Genomic DNA, 20,663 nt, shown 5'->3' with positions numbered 1-20,663 from the left:
AGGCAGATTCTGCTGAGAAGAAACCGGCAAGAAACTCAACAGTTGCTCTTTTTAAAAAAAATCATACAATAATATTATAATTACAATTGATGACAACATTACAATTTCCTATAGTTTTACTTCCTGTGTGAAGGTGGAAGCTGATCCAACGGCCTCCAAGCAACTTTATCATAAAGTTTAATAGGTAATTAAATAATAAAGTTTAATAGGTAACTAAATATGAAACGGATATAAGCTAAAGCAAGTCCAATACGTTTGTTATTTGACATGAATTTATCACGATTTCTATAGTCATGTCGGCTGAAGGTGTCACGACACTACGGGACATATCAAGGACAATCTTTAATCGGCCATACAATTTGTTCAGCCGGTGCAGTGACAATGATCGTGATGCAAGTATGTTTGCATGTGCAACGCCTACCTATTCTTTGTAAAAGCGGTCAAGTGTGGTTCGTGAAACTTTGGAGAGGTTTATTAATAACTACCTACATGATACCTATTTTTGGTACTAACGCCAAGATACGTAGGTAGGTGCTCAAAAGGACTCGATTCCCGTGATGTTGTCTATGTTAATTAATTTTAAGTCATCCGCCGTTCCCTTACTTTATTAAAGGGATCAAACTTTGAAAAAATAATATTTGTGTTGCAAAACAGACAACAAACAGAAAACATAGAAGGTATATTTGGACACGAATCGAATCCCAAAAATATAAAATGCAACAAAATATATTTTACCGTATACAAAAAAATACTCGTTGGTACTACGATGCGGACATAAATAAGGTCAAGATTATTATTACTATTTAAACATTTTATAACTGTTAGTACAACAACGATGACTAAGCAATTAGTAAGTGGGTACAAAGGCAAATATAGATGGTACTATAGAGTAGGTATATACTATATGCCCAATGTAAGAGGAAAGCCCTTAAATAAAGCAACATACTTTTTTGACTACTTCAATATAATTACTTAAAGTAGATAGTATTTTCACTAAAATTTTTGTTCAAAAATACGACGTGAAATGCTAACGAACTTCACGTATCACTATACTGATATCTTACATGAAAAATTAACCATGGAAATAGTGGGTATCAACAAACTGTAGTATATAAATATTCCATTCACCTTTCCCATTTGGGATTCGATCACAAAAAGTTATCTCTTCAGACAAAATAAACCTAAGGTTGCAACTTGCACTTGCATAATATGCAACAGCGTAGTATTTAATCAGACTGCAGAAATACAAAGAATCACGAATAGCTGCTAGAATAAACAATAGGCATTGATCGTCAGAATTTAGCAACACACCCACTCGTCTCCTGTAGATAGCAAACACGTTGCCCAACGTATTGTACGAGTATGGACACTATTTAGCGTCCCGGTACAGTTTAAATAGAATGTGGTTGGTGAATAAACTTGTAGAAATTCAACTTTAAGTACTACAATCTCTAAAACTGAAGAAAGAAATGAGAATCTCCACAGAAGAATATACAAGTAGTTACCGATACAGCTTAATAAGTCGCTCAACAACTCGTAAAGTGGCAATGGGCTAGGCACATAGTTTGATCACCCGATGGATGTTGAGATCCCAAAGTACTGGAATGGTGACACCGCATCGGTCGACCCCCACTAAGTGGACTGTCGACTTAAAGAGTCGCAGGGAGTCGCTGAATGTAAGCGGCTCAGTGGCGTGGTGTTGGAAGTCCCCACAAAAAATTATATGAGCTTACAGGCGAATGCTGCGAATATCATTAAGGCATCATGTAGGCAATAGTAGTATTGCCTACATGATGCCTTAATGCTATAAGTTGCAAAGAATGGGAAAGCTAGCAGAGGTTCTGCAGCAAGTTCAAAGGAGGAAGCTCGAATGCTTGGGTCACCTGGGTCATATAATACGAAACTCCAAATATGACCTACACCAGCTTATTATCCAAGGAAAGATAAAGGGAATACCTGGTTGTAGATTTTGGCTGAAAAACTTACGCCAATGGTTCAATATGCCACTGTTTCGGACAGCACTGAATAAAGCAAAATTAGCCGTAATTATTGCTAACCTCCGATAGAAGATGCCACTAACAGAAGAAGAGGACAAAAATATCATGAAATATATTCTGTTTCTCTAGTGCATTTTGATCCAGTGTTTAATTCCTCCGCATATGGTATAAAAATATTGGGTTATATTTTTAACAAGAAATTTTCAGTAGAAATCAAGAATTAATAAATTTCTGCTACTATGAGGAGTATTATAAATCTACTCATCATCAAATAGGCTGTTGGTGATGATACAATTTCATAAAGTTTGATAGATCGCAATCTAACTAATATTTTAGATGCGAAAGTATGTGTGTGTGTATGTGTGTATGTATGTTTGTTCCTCCTTTACGCAGCGGCTACTAAAAGCGATTTGGCTGAAATTTGGAATGGAAATAGATTTTACTCTGGATATACACATAGGCTACTTTTCATCCCAGAAAAGTCTATTGTAAAATCTGGATTATACGCAGACGAAGTCACGGGCGTCCGCTAGTGAATAATACGACTTATTATTCAAAATATCAATATTTATTATAATAGCGTCAGTTGAAGTTTTAATAATAACTAAATTATAACATGTTTTTAAAAAACACAAGTAATAAGTATTACACCTATTACTTATGTTTGTTTACGAAGCAACTGCCCAGTTCATAAGTAGAAGGTTATATACTTGTAGTCAAGGAATATATACGATTTAATGTGAAGGGTAAATTATCGTACACCTATTAATTAGACAAAGGTGTTAAATATTGAAACAGAGTTAACACTGCATAATGTTAAAAACTTCCATTCCAATCCGGTCTTCTCATTATCTCGTGAAGGTAAAGTATAAGTAATGGGTAGCAAATAGCCAGTTTTGTTACAAATGGCTTGACATGGAACAGTTAATTATAAAGGTATTGAGTTTCTCCCTTCACGTGCCAAGTGTAGCGAGGATTATACGGTCACGTATCGGATTAAATTGCCAAATTATATACCTCTACATCTATACGTACCACTCATGTTCCTTTTCCTAGGCGAAGGTTGAATGAAAATTGATATAGGTACGTACGCATCCGTTAAACGCGGCGCAGGATTCTGTCGTAAAGTAGAGTAAATAACAAAAGTTTCATTACATTTTGTTTGTATTTTAAGAAGGGTATAGGCATTAGGCACACAGAATATTGTCATTAATGCATGCCTTTGTGGGCTCTGGTCACTAAAATCTAGCTAGGTACAAAAATAATTGAATTTGGTGATCACAAGTAGACCAAGCTTAGCTCAAGCTGTAGACTTCGACGTAGGGAATGATAATTCCACGCGAACGAAGCAGATATCGAAAGACAAAACCTTCAAAAATCATTTGGATGCCTTTTTAAGGTCTGTTATCCATAACCACTACTACAGGCATATTAAAGGGACAGACTTTCATTCTTTTTGGAGAAGAAATATGGAGCATTAACTCACCACGCGGCTTCAAAGCAGGTTGGCCTTGACCAAAAGCTAGAAGACACTTTTTGGTAGGTATTTTAGGTAACAAGGTACAAGACATGGACAAGTTTTCAGATTGTCTCAAATATCTTCCGGAATTCAAGTTTACTAACTCTCGGACCATTTTATAACTATTCTGGATGTAACATACTAAAATATATGTAGGTACCTATTCTAAAATAACTAGATAATTGACATCCAATTATTTTAGAATTGGAATACATATGTATTTAGAAATTTGACTAGGAACTTCTAACTTCTTTCTTAGCAGTTTAGTCTAAACAGCTTGAAAGTTAGATAAACATCGATTATTATGGATAACTTCAATAGATAGAATATATCCAACTTTAAAAATTTCTAGAATTAATACTACATGAAAAAATAAAGTAGCTGCACAAATAGTTTCTAATGTTTTTGCTTTGTATCCTCAAGTGCTTCAAGTGTCGTTAGATAGACTTTTTATTTCACTTTCACGTAACATCGTGGTGACATGTTGTTTGTCACTTCAAGTTAAAAGTACTTCCACTGTTACGAAGACTGTATCACATTCGATGTTTGCCCGCGCAACTAAAGACCTGTATTGTCCAATGTGCTCCCTCGAGAGCATTTCACTTTCACCCGGAAAATGTTTTCCTATGAGTATAGTTATAAATTAATTTGTGGGAAGAAAAGGGTTTCTCATATTATCGTCTTTTATTTAATTGGGTGCCGCCGACTTAAGTAATACATAATTTGTGACTTCCCTTGCGATTAATAAATGTGGGAAAAGAGCTTCCACTCTCTAAAAACGAGCATCTACAAGTAAATTTCTTCATCGAATATATACTAATATTGGCTTTATGGGCTATAATGAACAATTTGTTTGTTAGATACCTACCAAGTACCTACCTGAACCGTTGAATAAAATTGTCACAGATATATACGAGTATTGCATTGAATTTTACTAGAGTTGGATATTACTTGGATGGACAAGACTTTTTAGTCCAGCAACCAAAGGTCTCTCATGCGGATCTGTCTATATTTAAAAAAATCACAACCAGATTTTTTAGAAATATTAAAGACAAACATTCGCATATTATAAGATAATTTTGTGTAAACAATTTTTCAAATAAAAACAAAAACGCGTAAAGAAAAAATAATCATTTTCTTTTGTAGGGCTTATTAAATACTTAATTGGGTTTTAGAATTGTACTTTTTATGCAATTTTCTCATTGTGATGGTCAGCTTGCATTAGAATGTGACATATTATGATGGACAACGCATCTCGACTTTCCAAAGGCTAGTTGCAAATATAACGGAACTAATCGTTTAGTCATACAATATATTGCCTTTGCCTGGAGAGACGTAGGTAACTCAATCTTCCAAGACTTGTTTACATCCAAGCTAATATTGACTAGAGAGCGTAACAAAAGTGCGTGAGTTGATCATAGAAGCCTAGACACTAGACAGCTGTTAAAACGGTTACCTAAGTTAAGTTTAATAAAAACAATGTAGGGACCAAATATTAGCAGATGATGTCTTATGCAATCTACCCCTTCTGCTCCCTTGATCCTTAAGTGAACTATGGAATTAATTCAAAAAAATGTTAATTCGTACCCTAGTATATAAATATTGTATCAAGGACAATTTAAAACACGCGAATTGTGTATTTTCTCGATTCACTTTAGTGCCCCCCTAAACGGGATGCCTTAAGCAAATAATTGCGGGCTAGCCCAGGACTGTATATTGGTGTATAAAACGTGCGCTAAAAGGTAATCTCTTATTTCTCATAACATGGTTGATGACGTTGGTAAGGAGCATACAATAATCGATTAAAGTCGTTTATCCGAATAATATCCATAAATCACAGCGCTATAATTTTCTGAATTGCTAAAGATGTAGCCTACGGCTTAAAATGCATCTTTGGCCAATATATGTACCGTTTCATCCATTCTCTCAGTAATTTTACACCTACAAGTACTAATCATGAATCAATATGCTACGACTTGGGCAAAGTCCATTAGCATTGCTGTTTCTTAAGAGATGGGAATCTTGATCGTGTCAGTCTATTATCTGAATTTGTTTAATTTGATAGAGGAAAATGAAAATTGTAAAATTCCAAGTTAATAATATTAAAATGAGATATTAGGTTGTATTTTTATATCAGTCATTCCCAATCCTAAACCGCTATCTTAGTTTTAATACACTTCTTTACACTCTTTTTCTTCTTTTTCGAGTGCCTCTGCTAATAGGGACGGTTGTGTCACACGATTCAGGTTCGTATACCTTTTACTGTATTCATCATCATCATATCAGCCGATGGACATTCACTGGACATAGGCTTTTTGTAGAGACTTTTAAACATCGCGATCGTGAGCCTCTTGCATCCAGTGAATCCCTGCGACTCGCTTGATGTCGTCAGTGCACCTGGTCGACCAATACTGTGCTTTCTAGTGCGGGGTCGCTATTCCAGGACCTTGCGACCCCAACGTCCATCGGCTCTTCGAACGATATGCCTCGCCCATTGCCACTTTAGCTGCGCGACATGTCGGATTTCTGTATTATCGGTATATAATTGTGCAGCACTAGCGATTCTGGTCCATTCCCTAAAGATTCGCAGTCTTGATCTTTATTGCCATCAACGTCTATTCTTCCCGCAATTTTTCCCATCAAGACGTTGCAGGAGTATCTCTAATGCCAAAGCATGTGCTCCAGTTTCCCCATCTTGACAGTTCGCTAGTCATGCTCCTCATTGACGCGTCACAGAACTTCTGCATTTGTGACTAGAATTCCAGAGAACGCTTCCATACCTTTCCTAATATCTAATTCAAATTCAAAATTCAAAATTCATTTATTTCAAGTAGGCTCAGCTTACAAGCACTTTTGACACGTCAGTTGACTATTTGTAAAGATTCTACCACCGGTTCGGAAGGCAGGTTCTGCTGAGAAGATACCGGCAAGAGACTCAACAGTTGCTCTTTTGAAAAAGTCATACAGTATTACAATTTACATTTGATAACAATTAAATTACAATTTCTTATACTTTTATTTCCTGTGTGAAGGTGGAAGCTGATCCAATGGCCTCCAAGCACCTTTGTCGTTAAGGAACTCATCAATAGTGTAGTAACCTCGACTAAGTAAATGTTTTTTAACACATTGCTTAAAGTTGTGCATTGGCAAGTCCATCACAGTCTTGGGGATCTTGTTATAGAAGAGTACACCCAAACCCACAAAAGATTTTTTAACTCTTTGGAGACGATATGCAGAAATAACTAACTTATGCCCGTGTCTAGTCTATCTTCTTTTCTAGCCTTAACATTCTTTATAGAAGTACGAGTATGTGTCAGATCTCAGAACAAAGTACAGATTATTCAAAATGGAAAATATTTTACTATTATATGAAAATATTTTTACATTTTGATTATACTATAGGTACCATTTATATAGGTACAAAGATGAACAGGAAGCACTTAATATTTGATATAAGTAGTGTCGATTTTATTCATCGGTGATCTAATGTTTACATAACATATCCACAAGGACTACAATCGTTTTCTAATTGAAATTATAATAATTATTTGAAGGCATCGTTGAATTCCAAAGGGTCATTATATTATTACGAGGTACGAGTAATATTAAATCTGTCGTCAACGGCAACTTAGTGTTTATTATGTTTATAAGTGGGCCTTGTGGGATTAGATCTAAGTAGATGCGTGTATAAAATTAGAATATAGTACCTACTTAGCCTAATATTGTTTAAGGGATAAGGCACAATGATAATGATAGAAAAAATATTTGAAATGATAATTAAAATATATGAGAAACCGGATTTAGGCACTTTAATACATTTTAAACCGTGATAGCCCAGTGGATATGACCTCTGCGTCCCATTCCGAAGGGTGTGGGTTCGAATCCGGTCCGAAGCATGCACCTCCAACGTTTCAGTTGTGTGCATTTTAAGAAATTAAATATCACGTCTCAAACGGTGAAGGAAAAACATCGTGAGGAAACCTGCATACCAGAGAATTTTCTTCGTTCTCTGAGTGTGTGAAGCCTGCCAATCCGCATTGGGCTATTGGCCTAACCCCTCTCATTCTGAGAGGAGATTTGAGCTCAGCAGTGAGCCGAATAAGGGTTGATAATGATGATGATGAATGATAAATTTAAAGAAAATAGCAGATGTATTAAACTTTTGGAGACTGTTCTAAAATTAAACGAGTTGATAATAAACGTTGATATGCAAAATAAAACGTGCCCCATAAATATAATATGGTAGAATGATGCAAAGTAACTAGAGCAACGGACTTGAGATCCACAGAAAATTGTAGAAAAGATGAAGCTCCTGATCTAGCCTCTATTTCCAATGCAGTAACGTCCACAATCATACGAACATAAACCAAAAAGCGAATTACATTCTATTGATGGGTTAGGTTTCTGTTTATTGCGTAAGAATGTCCTTAGATTTGCTCCATATCCAGCTACTCACAATATTTTTGAGTTATCAGTTGCAAAAACTTTCATTTCTTTATTATTTTACTCAAAATATTTCTTAATCTATACTTATAATAAATCTGTATAACTATCAGGGGGTGATTAGTGGTCGATACTGATGCCAAAAATGCAATCAGTAAAATTTTTCTCTGTCTCTCTGTATGTTCATGATTTTAACAAAACTTGGTACAATTATTTTTCATACTCCTGGGCAGGTTATAGTATACTTTCATCACGCTGCGATCAATAGGAACAGAGCAGTGAAGGGAAATGTTGGGAAAACGGGACAAGTAGATGAGCGATAAGGGCTGGATTAAGGGGCTGGTCTAAGATCGGACGAAGTTGCGGGTGTCTGCTTGAGATAATTATAATTCGATCTGATATTAAAATATAAAACAAAGAAAATAGTGAACTGGACAGCGTAACACAAAGTAGTTGCCGGAAAAATAAAAAAACAAACAATAGTTAACCTTCTTTTAGGAAGAGGTTATAAAGGGCAAGGTCAAGCTTTAATTGCAGTGCGTTGAGAACAAAATGGGTAGATGTTTATCAAACTCATGGATGTATCACGTTGTGCGTGTTACAGTTTGGTAATTAATATCTGTGCGAGTAATTAGAGTCTACGTCACTTTTTTTTTAGTTCTTTACATCTTAATCCTTGATTACAATCTCACCTGATGGTAAGTGATGATACAATCTAAGATGGAAGCGGGCTAAATTGTTAGGAAGTAGATGAGTACCCACACCTCTTTCAGTTTCTACACAACATCGTGCCGGAACGGTAAATCGTGGAGGCACGTCTTTGTCTATAGGTTGGTAACTAGCCACGACCGAAACCTTCCACCGGCCAGAACTGGACCAATCAAGAAAATCTCAACCGGCCTAGCAGCTGATCTATCCCAGGATCTGCGTCTTGTAAATCCACCGCGCATCCACGTGAACTAAGGACTAAGGTTACAAGATCAGACAAACAAAGCCAAAAATGAACCCCCTAACTCTACTTACTGATAGATTAGAAATTTAAAGAAAATTAAAAAAAAATAGTAGGTACTAGGTATCTATAACTATTCGTAATAATACAAAGAAGATGAAGATACCCTAAGATGTAAAATCAGACAAACATTTTTTTTTGTATGATTCGAGAGGAACTACTAAAACATATAAGACATCACGAATACCTTGTACCACCAAAGTCTAGAATCCAAGAATAATAACTGTATTATAATTTCGTTCGTACTGCCATAAATAATACAAGTTCCTAAGGATCACTATTAAGTGATTCTCGAGAGATAGATTACTTAAATGGGTATCAAGGATTGGAAGATAAGTGGTCACGTATGCCATAATCAAATATTTGCGCAATGGATAATTTTCATATTGCACGTAATTAGCTCCCTACATCAATCTGGTTCATCGTATACCTACACAATGCTTTGAAACTTTGATGGTGTAATGTGGCACCTATTCTATTTTATATATATGGCATTCGTGGCTTTCGTCTCGCATAAATTTTCAAGCACCATGGTTGGTTAACAGTCCTTTATACACTAAATACGAGTAGATGTGGTGTTTGCGCGGATTTGAGACCTTTCTGATTATTATTGGACAGAAAAATTCAAAATTATTTATCTACTGAAAGATCGAATGTATACTATAAAGGAAAGCTCCGATTATTCAAACATTTTATTATTTATCGCTGTGCACTTTGTCAATTTTTTGTATGTATTGTATTGTACGTTCTTTGTGGTGTACAATAAAAAATAAAACAAAAAATAATATTTTCTTTCTTTCTCTTTCTTCTATTTAGGTTGGTATTTTTTCATTTTTATTCTTTTTACTTTTTTACCGTTTTAACTACAATCACAATTAACAATCACAAGTAAGTGATGGTGTAAATCAAAGTTGGAAGCGAACGAACTTGTTAAGAGTATGATGAAAATCCACACACCTTACGATTTCTACACGACATCGTACCGGAACGCAAAATCGCTTGGTACCTTTTCGCCACGGCCGAAGCCACCAGCCAAATTTTTAGTATTTTCAATACATCACTTTTGAAAAAAGAAATTTTACTTGTGGCTTGGTTCTTTAATATTTTTAATATTTTCAAATGAGTTATAACAATATTTCTAAAACTGATACCTTTAGTTATTTACGAGTAAAGCTAAAGTTTTATTTCTTTTAATTAACCGACTTCCAAAAAGGAGGAGGTTCTACGTTCGGCTGTATGTATGTTTTTTTTTTTTTTTTTTTTTTTTTTTATGTATGTCCAGCGATAATTCCGTCAATTATGGACCAATTTTTAACCGACTTCCAAAAAGGAGGAGGTTCTACGTTCGGCTGTATGTATGTTTTTTTTTTTTTTTTATATATGTCCAGCGATAATTCCGTCAATTATGGACCAATTTTGAAAATTCTTTTTTTGTTTTGTAGGGTTTACTTCCAGGGTGGTCCCATTTTTTTCATGTCAGGATCTGATGATGGCATCCTGGAGAAATTGAGGGGAACTTTCGAAAGTTGTAGAGACGGCTAGTACGTTTGTTAGTGTTTCCATAAGGTATAAAAATAACATCCTACCTATGTGCTACCTTCTGATCAGTTTGAAGGCGGTGCCAAGCCAGTGTCGTGTTTTAATTAAAGCTGTTTCTGGAATAACCACAGAAATTTTGTAGTTTAAACGTATTTAATTAAAACATCACTGGCTTGGCAACGGCTTCAAACTGATCAGAAGATAGCACATAGGTAGGATGTTATTTTTTGCTTTTTAGTTAAATTTATTTTTTGAGTTGGAAGTCGGTTGAATTTTTTTTATTAAAATTTTTATTATCTACCTCAGAATAATGTTTTGTGAGAATTATGCAATGTATGATGACTTGGCTAATCGAATTTGATGGCAGTTTGCGCTAAAGCCTGTTTGTTTATTACTTTGAACTAGCTTCTAATGTTACCTACTCGTACTTATCACGTAAAACTAATGGCGTTATGATGTACAGGTATATGTAAAATTTGGCAATCGATCTTAATAAATAGATACCTACCTTCAAGTACCTACCTACTGTTTGTCATTCCATCAATATTTGTTATATGATTTTTGTGATGTGTGTTTAAGTTTTTATATTGACTTGCTTCACCGTTTCCTACTGAATGATCTATTAGCGGATACATGCAATTTTTGAAAGGAAAAGCTTAAGGTGTTGCACTTTTTTGGTATTTATGAGACCATATGTGTCAATTGGTCTCTGCTTAAGACTCATTGTTTGTTTTGGATTAGTTATTTGATTGGATTAGTTGTGCAGGATCGATACTGTTTTGGAATGTTTAGAACATGCAGTTACGTATATTAGTGGACTTAAGGTGATTGCAAATATAAGAAAACTAATGTCGAACAAAGGTTATGATTCACAACACTTGTCAGGACAACTAATCAAACTGTAACCAAAAAAGAGCCTAGAATGGCAGAGAATGACCTTGAGTGGAGTCACGTACTTGTGAACGATGTGTGTAGGGTTAAAGGCGCCTTTTACTGATATCAAACACTCCCCTTTTCCACTCAAGTCACTCTCCCCGCCTATCCCAAGTAACCCATAAAGAATTACACAACAAGAGATGTGGACGGCTCGAACGCCACAACAGTGTTACCAACTCTCCAAAATATTTATATATATACTATATATCTAATACAGACTCTATATATTTAATACAGACGAAATATTACGTATCTGAAGATTCAACTTACTGAATAAATTTAACAATTTTTTTATTCGATGAAAATTGCCGCCAGTTGCCTCAGAGTGGTTGTAGAATAACGTATTATATGTCGTTATAAGTCGCTAGGTCAACAAAGAAGTCTTTCTATTATTATTTTTAAATTAATTAATTATCATTAATTTAAAAATATTAAATAGTCAAAAATCCCTGAAAATACCCCTAAAAATTTCAGACCCCTAGAAAAATCCCATTTCACTTATTTGCCCCCTAAATCTGGGGGGAAAACCCCTAAGTTGGGAACCCTGCGCCACAAGCACACTGAAGCCAACACGAGATCGAGCGACGTCATATCCGTCACAGACTACTATTTCCAATACTAAACGGCGATAACACGTAATACTTAATAAATAATATTATTTCAGATAATACATTCCATCCATTAAGTAAATTATTAAATTACATAAAATCGATTAAATTTTAATATGATAATGTTAGTAATGTTAGTTAATAAAGGTACTTACAACTAAATTACAATATGTTAGTGTGTTAGTTAGTTAAGACATAATGAAGTTATAAATATTTTTTCTTCATGATGAATTTGTCACGGGTCAATACGATTGGGTCAGATGCGTATAAAATATCTATCTATTGCAACTAACATGATCCTGTAGCTAACTGGCAGGTCGGTACTCTTTCTACGATCGCAAACGCTTTGAAAATTAAAAAATGTACCTATCTCCAACGGGGAAGGAAACACATCGTGAAGAACCCTGCACCCCTGAGAATTTCCTTACTTATCTACGTGTGTGAAGTCTGCCAATCCCCATTGGGCCAGCGTAGTGGACTATTAGCCTAACCCCTTTCATTCTGAAAGGCGACTCGTGCTTAACAGTCAGCCAAGTATGGGTTGTTAATGATGACAGGTATAATTAATAATTATATCACCACAGTTGTTGATAATATGTAGGTAATTAGTAATAATATATCCAAATCCATGCTACTTTACCTTAACTTACTGGATGTAATTACTCGTATCATAATATCATTAAGTGCATCATCAAAATGTTGATTTTCTTATCTAACCGCAAGTCTAAACCGTACATCATCGCTACTTTACTTTACTTAGATTAATTGTTATCATTTCTTTAAGAAATACCCCAAACCGCAAATCGGCCCCGTAAAGTTGTTTTTGATACTGATTTGTAGATAGGTATGTGGTAGGCCTTGGATAAGATAAATATTTTAATTTTATTTTGGAATAAATGTGAAGCCCCACCAAATATTTAAAAGGGGAAGTAGATATCTAAATATCTTTTGGCAATTTAGTAATACCAGAATATCATCATCATCATCAATCATCATATTAGCCGATGGACTATGGGAAATCGGACCACTCAATAAAAAGTCATGTTTGGTTTTACATTAAAATTAATGGGTATACAATCAATCATCCCTTGTTTTCTTATATACCCTTGGGGTTGGAATTGTTTTCTCTAATATGACACCATTTTCGGTATTTACTCTTTAGAATGCTTTATTGACTCGACTATATCCACCTGGGACCCTTTTTTCCAAGATTCTATTTATAGATTTACGCTAAGGCTCAGTGTCGGACAGCAGGCGATGGAACGAGCTATGCTCGGTGAATCTCTGCGTGATCGAGTCAAAAATGAGGAGATCCGTTGAAGAACCATAGTCACCGACATAGCTCAACGAGTCGCGAAGCTGAAGTGGCCAGGGCACATTGTTCGAAGAGTCGAAGGACATTGGGGTCCCAAGGTGCTGGAATGGCGACCTGACATCAGAAAACGCAGTGTTGGTCGACCCCCCACCAGGTGGACGACATCAAGCGAGTCGCAGGGATTCGCTGAATGCAGGCAGCTCAGGATCGTGATGTTTGGAAGTCCCTTCAAAAGGCCCATGTCCAGTAGTGGTAGTCTATCGGCTGATGACGATGATGAAATGGGAGTAAAGGGAAAGTCATGTTTCTTAGAAATATATACATAATTATATAGCATATAGTCTATACTATTTTTATAAAGCTGATAAGTATGTTTGTTTGTTTGGTTGAACGCGCTAATCTCAGGAACTACTGGTCCGATTTGAAAAATTCTTTCAGTGTTATATAGCTCATTTATTGAGGAAACCGCACGGCGTCGGCTAATTTTAAATAAAAATTCAATAAAAATCGTTATTTATTCGACGTCTATATACATTCATAAATTGAAATTGTGACTCTATTTTTTTTTATTCTTTACAAGTTAGCCCTTGACTACAATCTCACCTGATGGTAAGTGATGATGCAATCTTATATGGAAGCGGGCTAACTTGTTAGGAGTAGGATGAAAATCGACACACCTTTCGGTTTCCACACGACATCGTACCGGAACGTTAATCGCTTGGCGGTACGTTTTTGTCGGTAGGGTGGTAACAAGCCACGGCCGAAGCCTCCCACCAGCCAGACCAATTAAGAAAATCTTAATTGGCCCAGTTGGGGATCGAACCCAGGACCTCCGTCTTGTAAATCCACCGCGCATACCACTGCGCCACGGAGGCCGTCAAATGGCCTATATTATTATACAAGTTAAAATAATAGTAATTGTAGTGTAGCTTTGAATCGAGTTTACAAAGAAAGGTTAGGATCCATGGTCTGCTAAGTTGTGTACCAAAAGTAATTTGTGTTGGGCAAGTGGATTGCGACGCGGACGCGATGGCGTTTACTTAATTATTTAATGAAGACAATTCTGCTGAGAATTACTTTATATTAGGTATATGCAGCATTTTAGACTGTAATATGCAAGATTTTTGACTTAGATAATTATTATTTAAGTATAGATTATTTATCTAAGAAGACTAATTTGATAGAAATCGGACAAAGAGAATTATTTCATATTAGGTATATGCAGCATTTTAGACTGTAATATGCAAGATTTTTGACTTAGTGGAATTCATAAACGTTGTAGGGGCACTCCTAGGGGATCATTCACCCGCTAAGTGTCAAATTCTCAAACAAATAGAGGTTAAATTCGACATTCAGCGTCTGAATGATCCCCTGTGGGTACCCCTACAACGTCTATGATATGTATTGATTACTTATCTAAGAAAACGAGTTGACTAATTTGATGGATATCGGACAAAACCTTTGATATTTTCATAAAAATATTCTGTTAAGCATTATGTATATCTAACGTTATCATGTACTGCGGTGTGCACAAGGATTTCCTAGGGTAAGCCCTGTAGGTAAGTACAAAGTACCTATACAAAATGGAAAATTCTTTCTTCAATAATGAGACCTTAGGGTAAGCAGTGCGTTTTTCCTTCTATGAAGTGCCCGCCACTGATCATTCTTATTTGTTTTACAATCAAAATAAATAAAACAGACTTTCTTCACCTAGGTAGAACTATCGTGCAAACATTTTCCTTATAAAGTCAAGTTCGGCAGTGTATCTAGTATCTACTACCACTTCTAAAAGCAGATTTTACGAGAAAACAAGATACTGAACAGTTGCTTATCTTTTAATTCTATACGAAAGTGTTACAATAAATTAAAATTTTAAATTTTATGATTTTATGTCACAGGGGCAGAAGAAAGCAGAGACGGTCGGATTAATAAATAATAGTCATAATAATATTATTTGTTGAACCATAAAATAATTCTATCGATTGACCAAAAGTAAACTTTACTTACCATTTTTGAACGTAAAAGACAGTTCTCTTCCAAATTCAAACAGAACACGTTACACACAAGTAAGCTCAACCGCAATAATATGTAGTTTAAAAATCGAACAATACTATTCCCGCCAAAACGTGCGCGGGAAAACGAGTGGAATGAGCGCATGCGCGATATTCCCGCGCGATCCGCCTTCTAAATTCAAATGTCCTCTTGTTCACTTCACACAGCCCACGCACACCACCGTCGCAGCCACCGTTCACCATCGTTTGCCGGCATCTTTCTCTCAAGCACGTGATGCGACTTTTGAAAGCGTTGACCGTGGATTTATTGGACTTTTATTAGGTAGGTATAACAAACCGATTTGATTTACCGATCACTGCTATTGATTATAATAAGCAGTTAATAATATTAATTAACTGCGTCGTTGGGTGATTATGGTTTCGGAACACGAGGACCTGGGATCGAGTTCTGGTTTAGGATAATGATAGGCAGGTAGAACGCACGGAACACGACGGTGTCGTAGCCGCTCCAAATACAAAATTTTAAAACGAATACATTCTCGAATCAGTACGACACGAAGTGTTGCATCAGTAACTTTCAATATTATTAAAGAAAAATGGCGTCTTATATTTTTAAATCTGCTAACAATAACTAAAGAAATAAGATGGAGTGGGTATTTTTTATTGGTAATTATTGATTATTATATTAATTTACCTACGTAATTGTTGCTAGTGTTTTTGAAATACAAATTATGAAAAACAGTTTGTATATGCGGATGTCAAGAAGACGCGTGACGTTTGTTTTATGGGTTTCACCGGCCTTGCCACGGTGCTTGTAAAGACTCATTCTGGATCATCTTTACTCTGTGGCTTCTTCTAAGAAATCAGTAAAAGGTTGGAGTTTGAAGCTGGGAAGCTGATGGTGTTACGCCTTTGTGCCTCGGGGAGCACGTTAAGCTGGGTCGGTCATTACCATTAACATCTGATAGTGACGGTCTCCGTGGTGCAGTGGTATGCGCAGTGGTTTACAAAACGGAAGTCCTGGGTTCGATCCCCGGCTGGACGGATTGAGGTTTTCTTACTTAATTGGTCCAGGTCTGGCTGGTGGAAGGCTTCGGCCTTGGGTAGTTACGATTTAGCCAAGCGATTAAGATAGATTGCATCATCACTTACTATTAGGTGATTGTAGTCAAGGGCTAACTTGTAAAGAATATTTAAAAAAACCTATTATGTAATAACCAGATAACAATAAAAATAGTAATATGTAGTAGGTAGGTATACAGGTAAATTGCAGCAACTGCATTGCATCAACATTTAGTGGTTTAAAGTTTGGATTCCGTTCCGAAAATCAGCCGCTAATAAGAAATTAATGAACGTGGTTTATCATGATTGAACGATGATGTACCGACCCTATCTGTGCCAAGTTTTGAATTAATAGCTAGTAGTAGCTAGCCTAACTCTAATAACCATTTTAAAGGTTTATTTCATTCGATTGTGCGAATTAGTAGGAACTAGGAACCTATTTCGTTAGGAAGTCTAATTAATTATTAATACCTAATGTAACACTACTTACTCCTTTTAAAAAGAATGTATTTCTTTAGTGAGTGAATTTTAAATGTAAACTGTTCTGTGTACCTATGTTTTTAAATAATAAGGTATTAGCTATTATTTTAATTTAAGGGTATTGTGTAACAGATTTATTAAATTTAAAGTTTGATTTGTGCATACTCGTATACGCTGGCGTCCGCCATACCATAAACTATAGTCTGGCAAGTTCGTTGATGACACTCCCATGATATGCGGGCGACGGGGGGAAAGGCTTCGCGGGTGTGAAAACGTGCGTGCGTGGAAGTGAGGTGCCTCAGTCGTGGGTTTTTCATTTATCGCTTCACCGCACACGCCCCCCGGCCCGCGCGGATCATCGGGATTGTTACGAACGACGCTGCCAAGCTATTAAAACTGGCTAAAGCGCCCGCGTATCTTGATTTTGTGTCTATTACAACCACAAATGTATTCAAAACGATATGAGTTGTAGATTTTATAGACAACGGCAATCATTCAGCTGGATTTACCTGTATGTAGCGCCATAGGGTCAGTAAGATTATTTTGAGGCCTTTTTGCCTAGATATCCTTATTTGAGGCCTCAAAGTAAATAATAGTAGTTAAAGGAAATAAAAAATAATGTATGTCAAAGTTTGATGTTTTTGACATTGAAAGGATTACTGATTGGATTTTTATAGATGTTTGATTTTTTAAATACTGCGTGTATTTTGGAAAATTTTATTGATATTCTCGATTTCATATCCCTGGAAAGCCTTAGTCTATATGACAGACTTACGGACAATTTAATGCTTACCTTAAGAATGCATTTTAGGAAACCCAGATGCAAGGATAAATTTTTGGTATGACTTAATTCTTTATCTGAATACTTTATGCTTTATAAATTATTCATACCACCTAATAAGCATTGGCAAACGTAAATTGAATTTAAGAATGGAAGATGATAACGCAGTTGGTGTTACTGAAACTCCAGAAACGGGTGCCGGTGAAGGTATTGAAACTAAAGAACATGACGGGGAAATCATAGAGAAAACTGAAGAAGATCCCGTTGAAGGGGATCAAGTTGAAGAAGAACTTAAAGAGGGAGAACAGGTTGAGGGGGAGTATATCGAGGGAGAACTAGAGGGTGAGCATATAGAGGGAGAACATGTTGATGTAGAAGAATCTGAAAAAGTAATTGGTGAGGGTGAAGAAGATGTTGGGGAAGAGTTAGAAGGCGAGCAAGTTGAACATGAAGAAAAAAAGGAACAGAAAGAAGAGGAGCAAGTTGAGGAGGAAGAAGAGTATGTAGAACCACCACCGCCGGATCCAGCAGCACCATTTGATTTGCGTGATTCCACTGAGGCCATGAAACCTAAATTTGAATTAAGACCAGATCAAACAGCAGAAGTTGAGCAGCTCTGGGAAACTTACCAAAACTATACTCCAGCGTATACGGATATTGATGAATACATAACCGAAAAAGAGTTAATTTACATGCTAAAAGCACTTCTTTTAATGACTTATACACCAGAGCAATTGCAGGAGCTCATAGTCTTTTGTGTCAGGCCTCCTCATCCTCAAGGTCATATAAATTATGAACAGTTCTTGAAAATGGTGACAATACGACAACGAGATTTCCCAATTGAGGAAGAATTGCGCTCAGCTCTAAAAGTACTAGATCCAGATAATACAGGCTCAATAGACAGGGAGTATTTTAAAGACGTTTTATCAAATCGTGGACACAAAATGACATCAAAGAATTTAGATAATTTAATAAAAGAAGTAGACATAGCTAATGATGGAACTATAGGAGTAGAGGATGTTATAGGTACCATGTGCATAGATTTAAATAAAGAAGATTTAATGATGCTCAGAGCAGCGGTTTTTCCTCCTGAACAACAAGCAGAAAAGACAGAAGATTGAATAAATGATTATTTTTTGGCAGTCATTATTGTTACTTTAATCATACGTCTATTTAATTTTTTTACTTATCTGTCCGACCGAAACTGGTTTTCTGGCCTGACCGAATATTCGGCCGTGGCTACAGTTTCGGCCGAAACCAAAACTCACGTGGTCAAGTAAGTATAAAATTCCCTAAAAAACTGAATTTTGGTGCATTTTACCCATTATTCTGCATTAATTAGGACGTGAAATGAAATGGAAACACAGTTTCTTATAATTATTTAATTAACATATTATAAAAAAAAATTGAAGTTGATTAATAGAAATGAAGTTCGTAGAGCAAAAAGCTCATCAGTTATTCATCAAATCGATAAATGAAAAAAATCACTCTGGACAACCTAACGAACAAAGAAAGTAGCGCCCCTGGCGATCTGTGGCGTAATTAATTTTTAGCCATATTTAACTATACCTATCACGATGAGTAGCTATAGAATATATAGTACCTACCCCATAGACATTTCCCTCCACGACCTACCCATAATTTTTACTTTTATTTCCGATTTATAGGAATTAATTATCCTAATAATGTGACATAAATTGTATTCCTCTTTCATTGATATTTAAAATTAATGTTAAGTAAATAAATGAAAGAGTGTATAAAACTTGTATCAATAAAAAAAAAACATTACTTAATCATTTTTTACTTTTATTATGACAATGTACAAGCAGTTGTTAAATAGTAGATTGTTATACAAGGGGCTAAAAAGACCCATTATATACGAGGTATTTTTAGGGCCTGAGACGTAAGTCGAGGGCCGCCTAAATAGAAACCGAGTATATAATAGGTTTAGCCCCGCGTGTTACACTCTGCTTTTCACTACGATTGCGAGAAAATAAAATAGTTTAGTTCAATATTCAATGATTTATTTAATTGAAAATTAAATGTACAAAGTCTACAATTTTGGATATTATGGGAGATGCTTTTACCCGGTAACATAATTTCCGACTACTGTGAAGATGAATAACGATTATATGAGGTAAACGTGGGAGATAATAGTTTAAAAAACTCCTTTCGTAAGTGAATCCATTTGTTGTTGTTTTCTTCACTTATTAAATTTTTCGTAGGTAAGTATTTAAGTAAATGAGTCTGGACTTTGATGGTAACAGATTGAAAATTTCATCCATCTCCAAATTAGGATCACCATTCTCAGTAGATGAAGACACCAATAACAATTAATGTTGAAATATATGAAAGTTACGGTCACAAATTTACAATTATTTTCTGAAATAAATCAAGTGTGTATTATTTGTTTTTTAAATTCTCGCTTTTTAATTTTATTTTTTTCACATGAGAAAAAGGTAAAGGTATTAAGTAAGGTACACCGTAAAGGATGTCCCATGTCTTCAATAAAAATTAAATAAAAAAATTAACACATTCCACAGACAAGAACGCTGCATTTATTTCCAATTTAAAGTTTTTTATTTATTTTTCAAAACAATCAGAGCCTTACCTATAATAATTCAATTTTTTAATTAAACCTCCTCCGTTTTATAGTAGGCTAGTACTCGTAACAGACAAGAATTAAAAAAACCAAATTACTTTAGCCCCTAGAGGCTAATATGCTTGTTTAGCCCCGCTGTGGAGTGGTAATATGACAGTGATTTTGAGCAAGAGTAGTGAAAACATTTTTTTTACGCGTTTTACCACAGTTAGGTACACAACATATTTTATCTTTCGATAGCGACATCGTCATGAGAAACCAAAACGAAGAAACAAAGTCCTTTTGCGTGGGTTAACAATAAAAAGCGGGTCCGTCGATGTCCAGCTCAAATGCGCAGGTAAAAAGCACAGTAAACGAATT

General features: G+C 35.6%; 2 protein-coding genes across 2 annotated transcripts in view; one reads left to right on the top strand and one right to left on the bottom strand.

Annotated features, from left to right (window-relative positions):
* The window catches only part of LOC112050323 (uncharacterized), a 36,000-nt gene extending 20,389 nt beyond the window's left edge, over nt 1-15,611 (bottom strand). The window contains exon 1 of the mRNA XM_024088572.2: nt 15,374-15,611. Within this exon, the coding sequence (XP_023944340.2) occupies nt 15,374-15,523 (150 nt within the window). The 5' untranslated portion in view covers nt 15,524-15,611. The remainder of the gene's footprint in view (nt 1-15,373) is intronic.
* A 1,691-nt stretch (nt 15,612-17,302) lies between these two features.
* On the top strand, nt 17,303-18,901 carry LOC112050334 (uncharacterized). The gene has a single exon (XM_024088584.2). It carries the CDS (start codon nt 17,851-17,853, stop codon nt 18,820-18,822), a length of 972 nt encoding a protein of 323 aa, XP_023944352.2. The 5' UTR covers nt 17,303-17,850; the 3' UTR covers nt 18,823-18,901.
* The last annotated feature ends 1,762 nt before the right edge of the window (nt 18,902-20,663 follow it).

Source organism: Bicyclus anynana, chromosome 6, assembly GCF_947172395.1.
Source record: "Bicyclus anynana chromosome 6, ilBicAnyn1.1, whole genome shotgun sequence".
NCBI classification, from domain to species: domain Eukaryota; kingdom Metazoa; phylum Arthropoda; class Insecta; order Lepidoptera; family Nymphalidae; genus Bicyclus; species Bicyclus anynana.
Note: the sequence above shows the minus strand (reverse complement) of the source record. Positions and strands in the feature narration are given on the sequence as shown.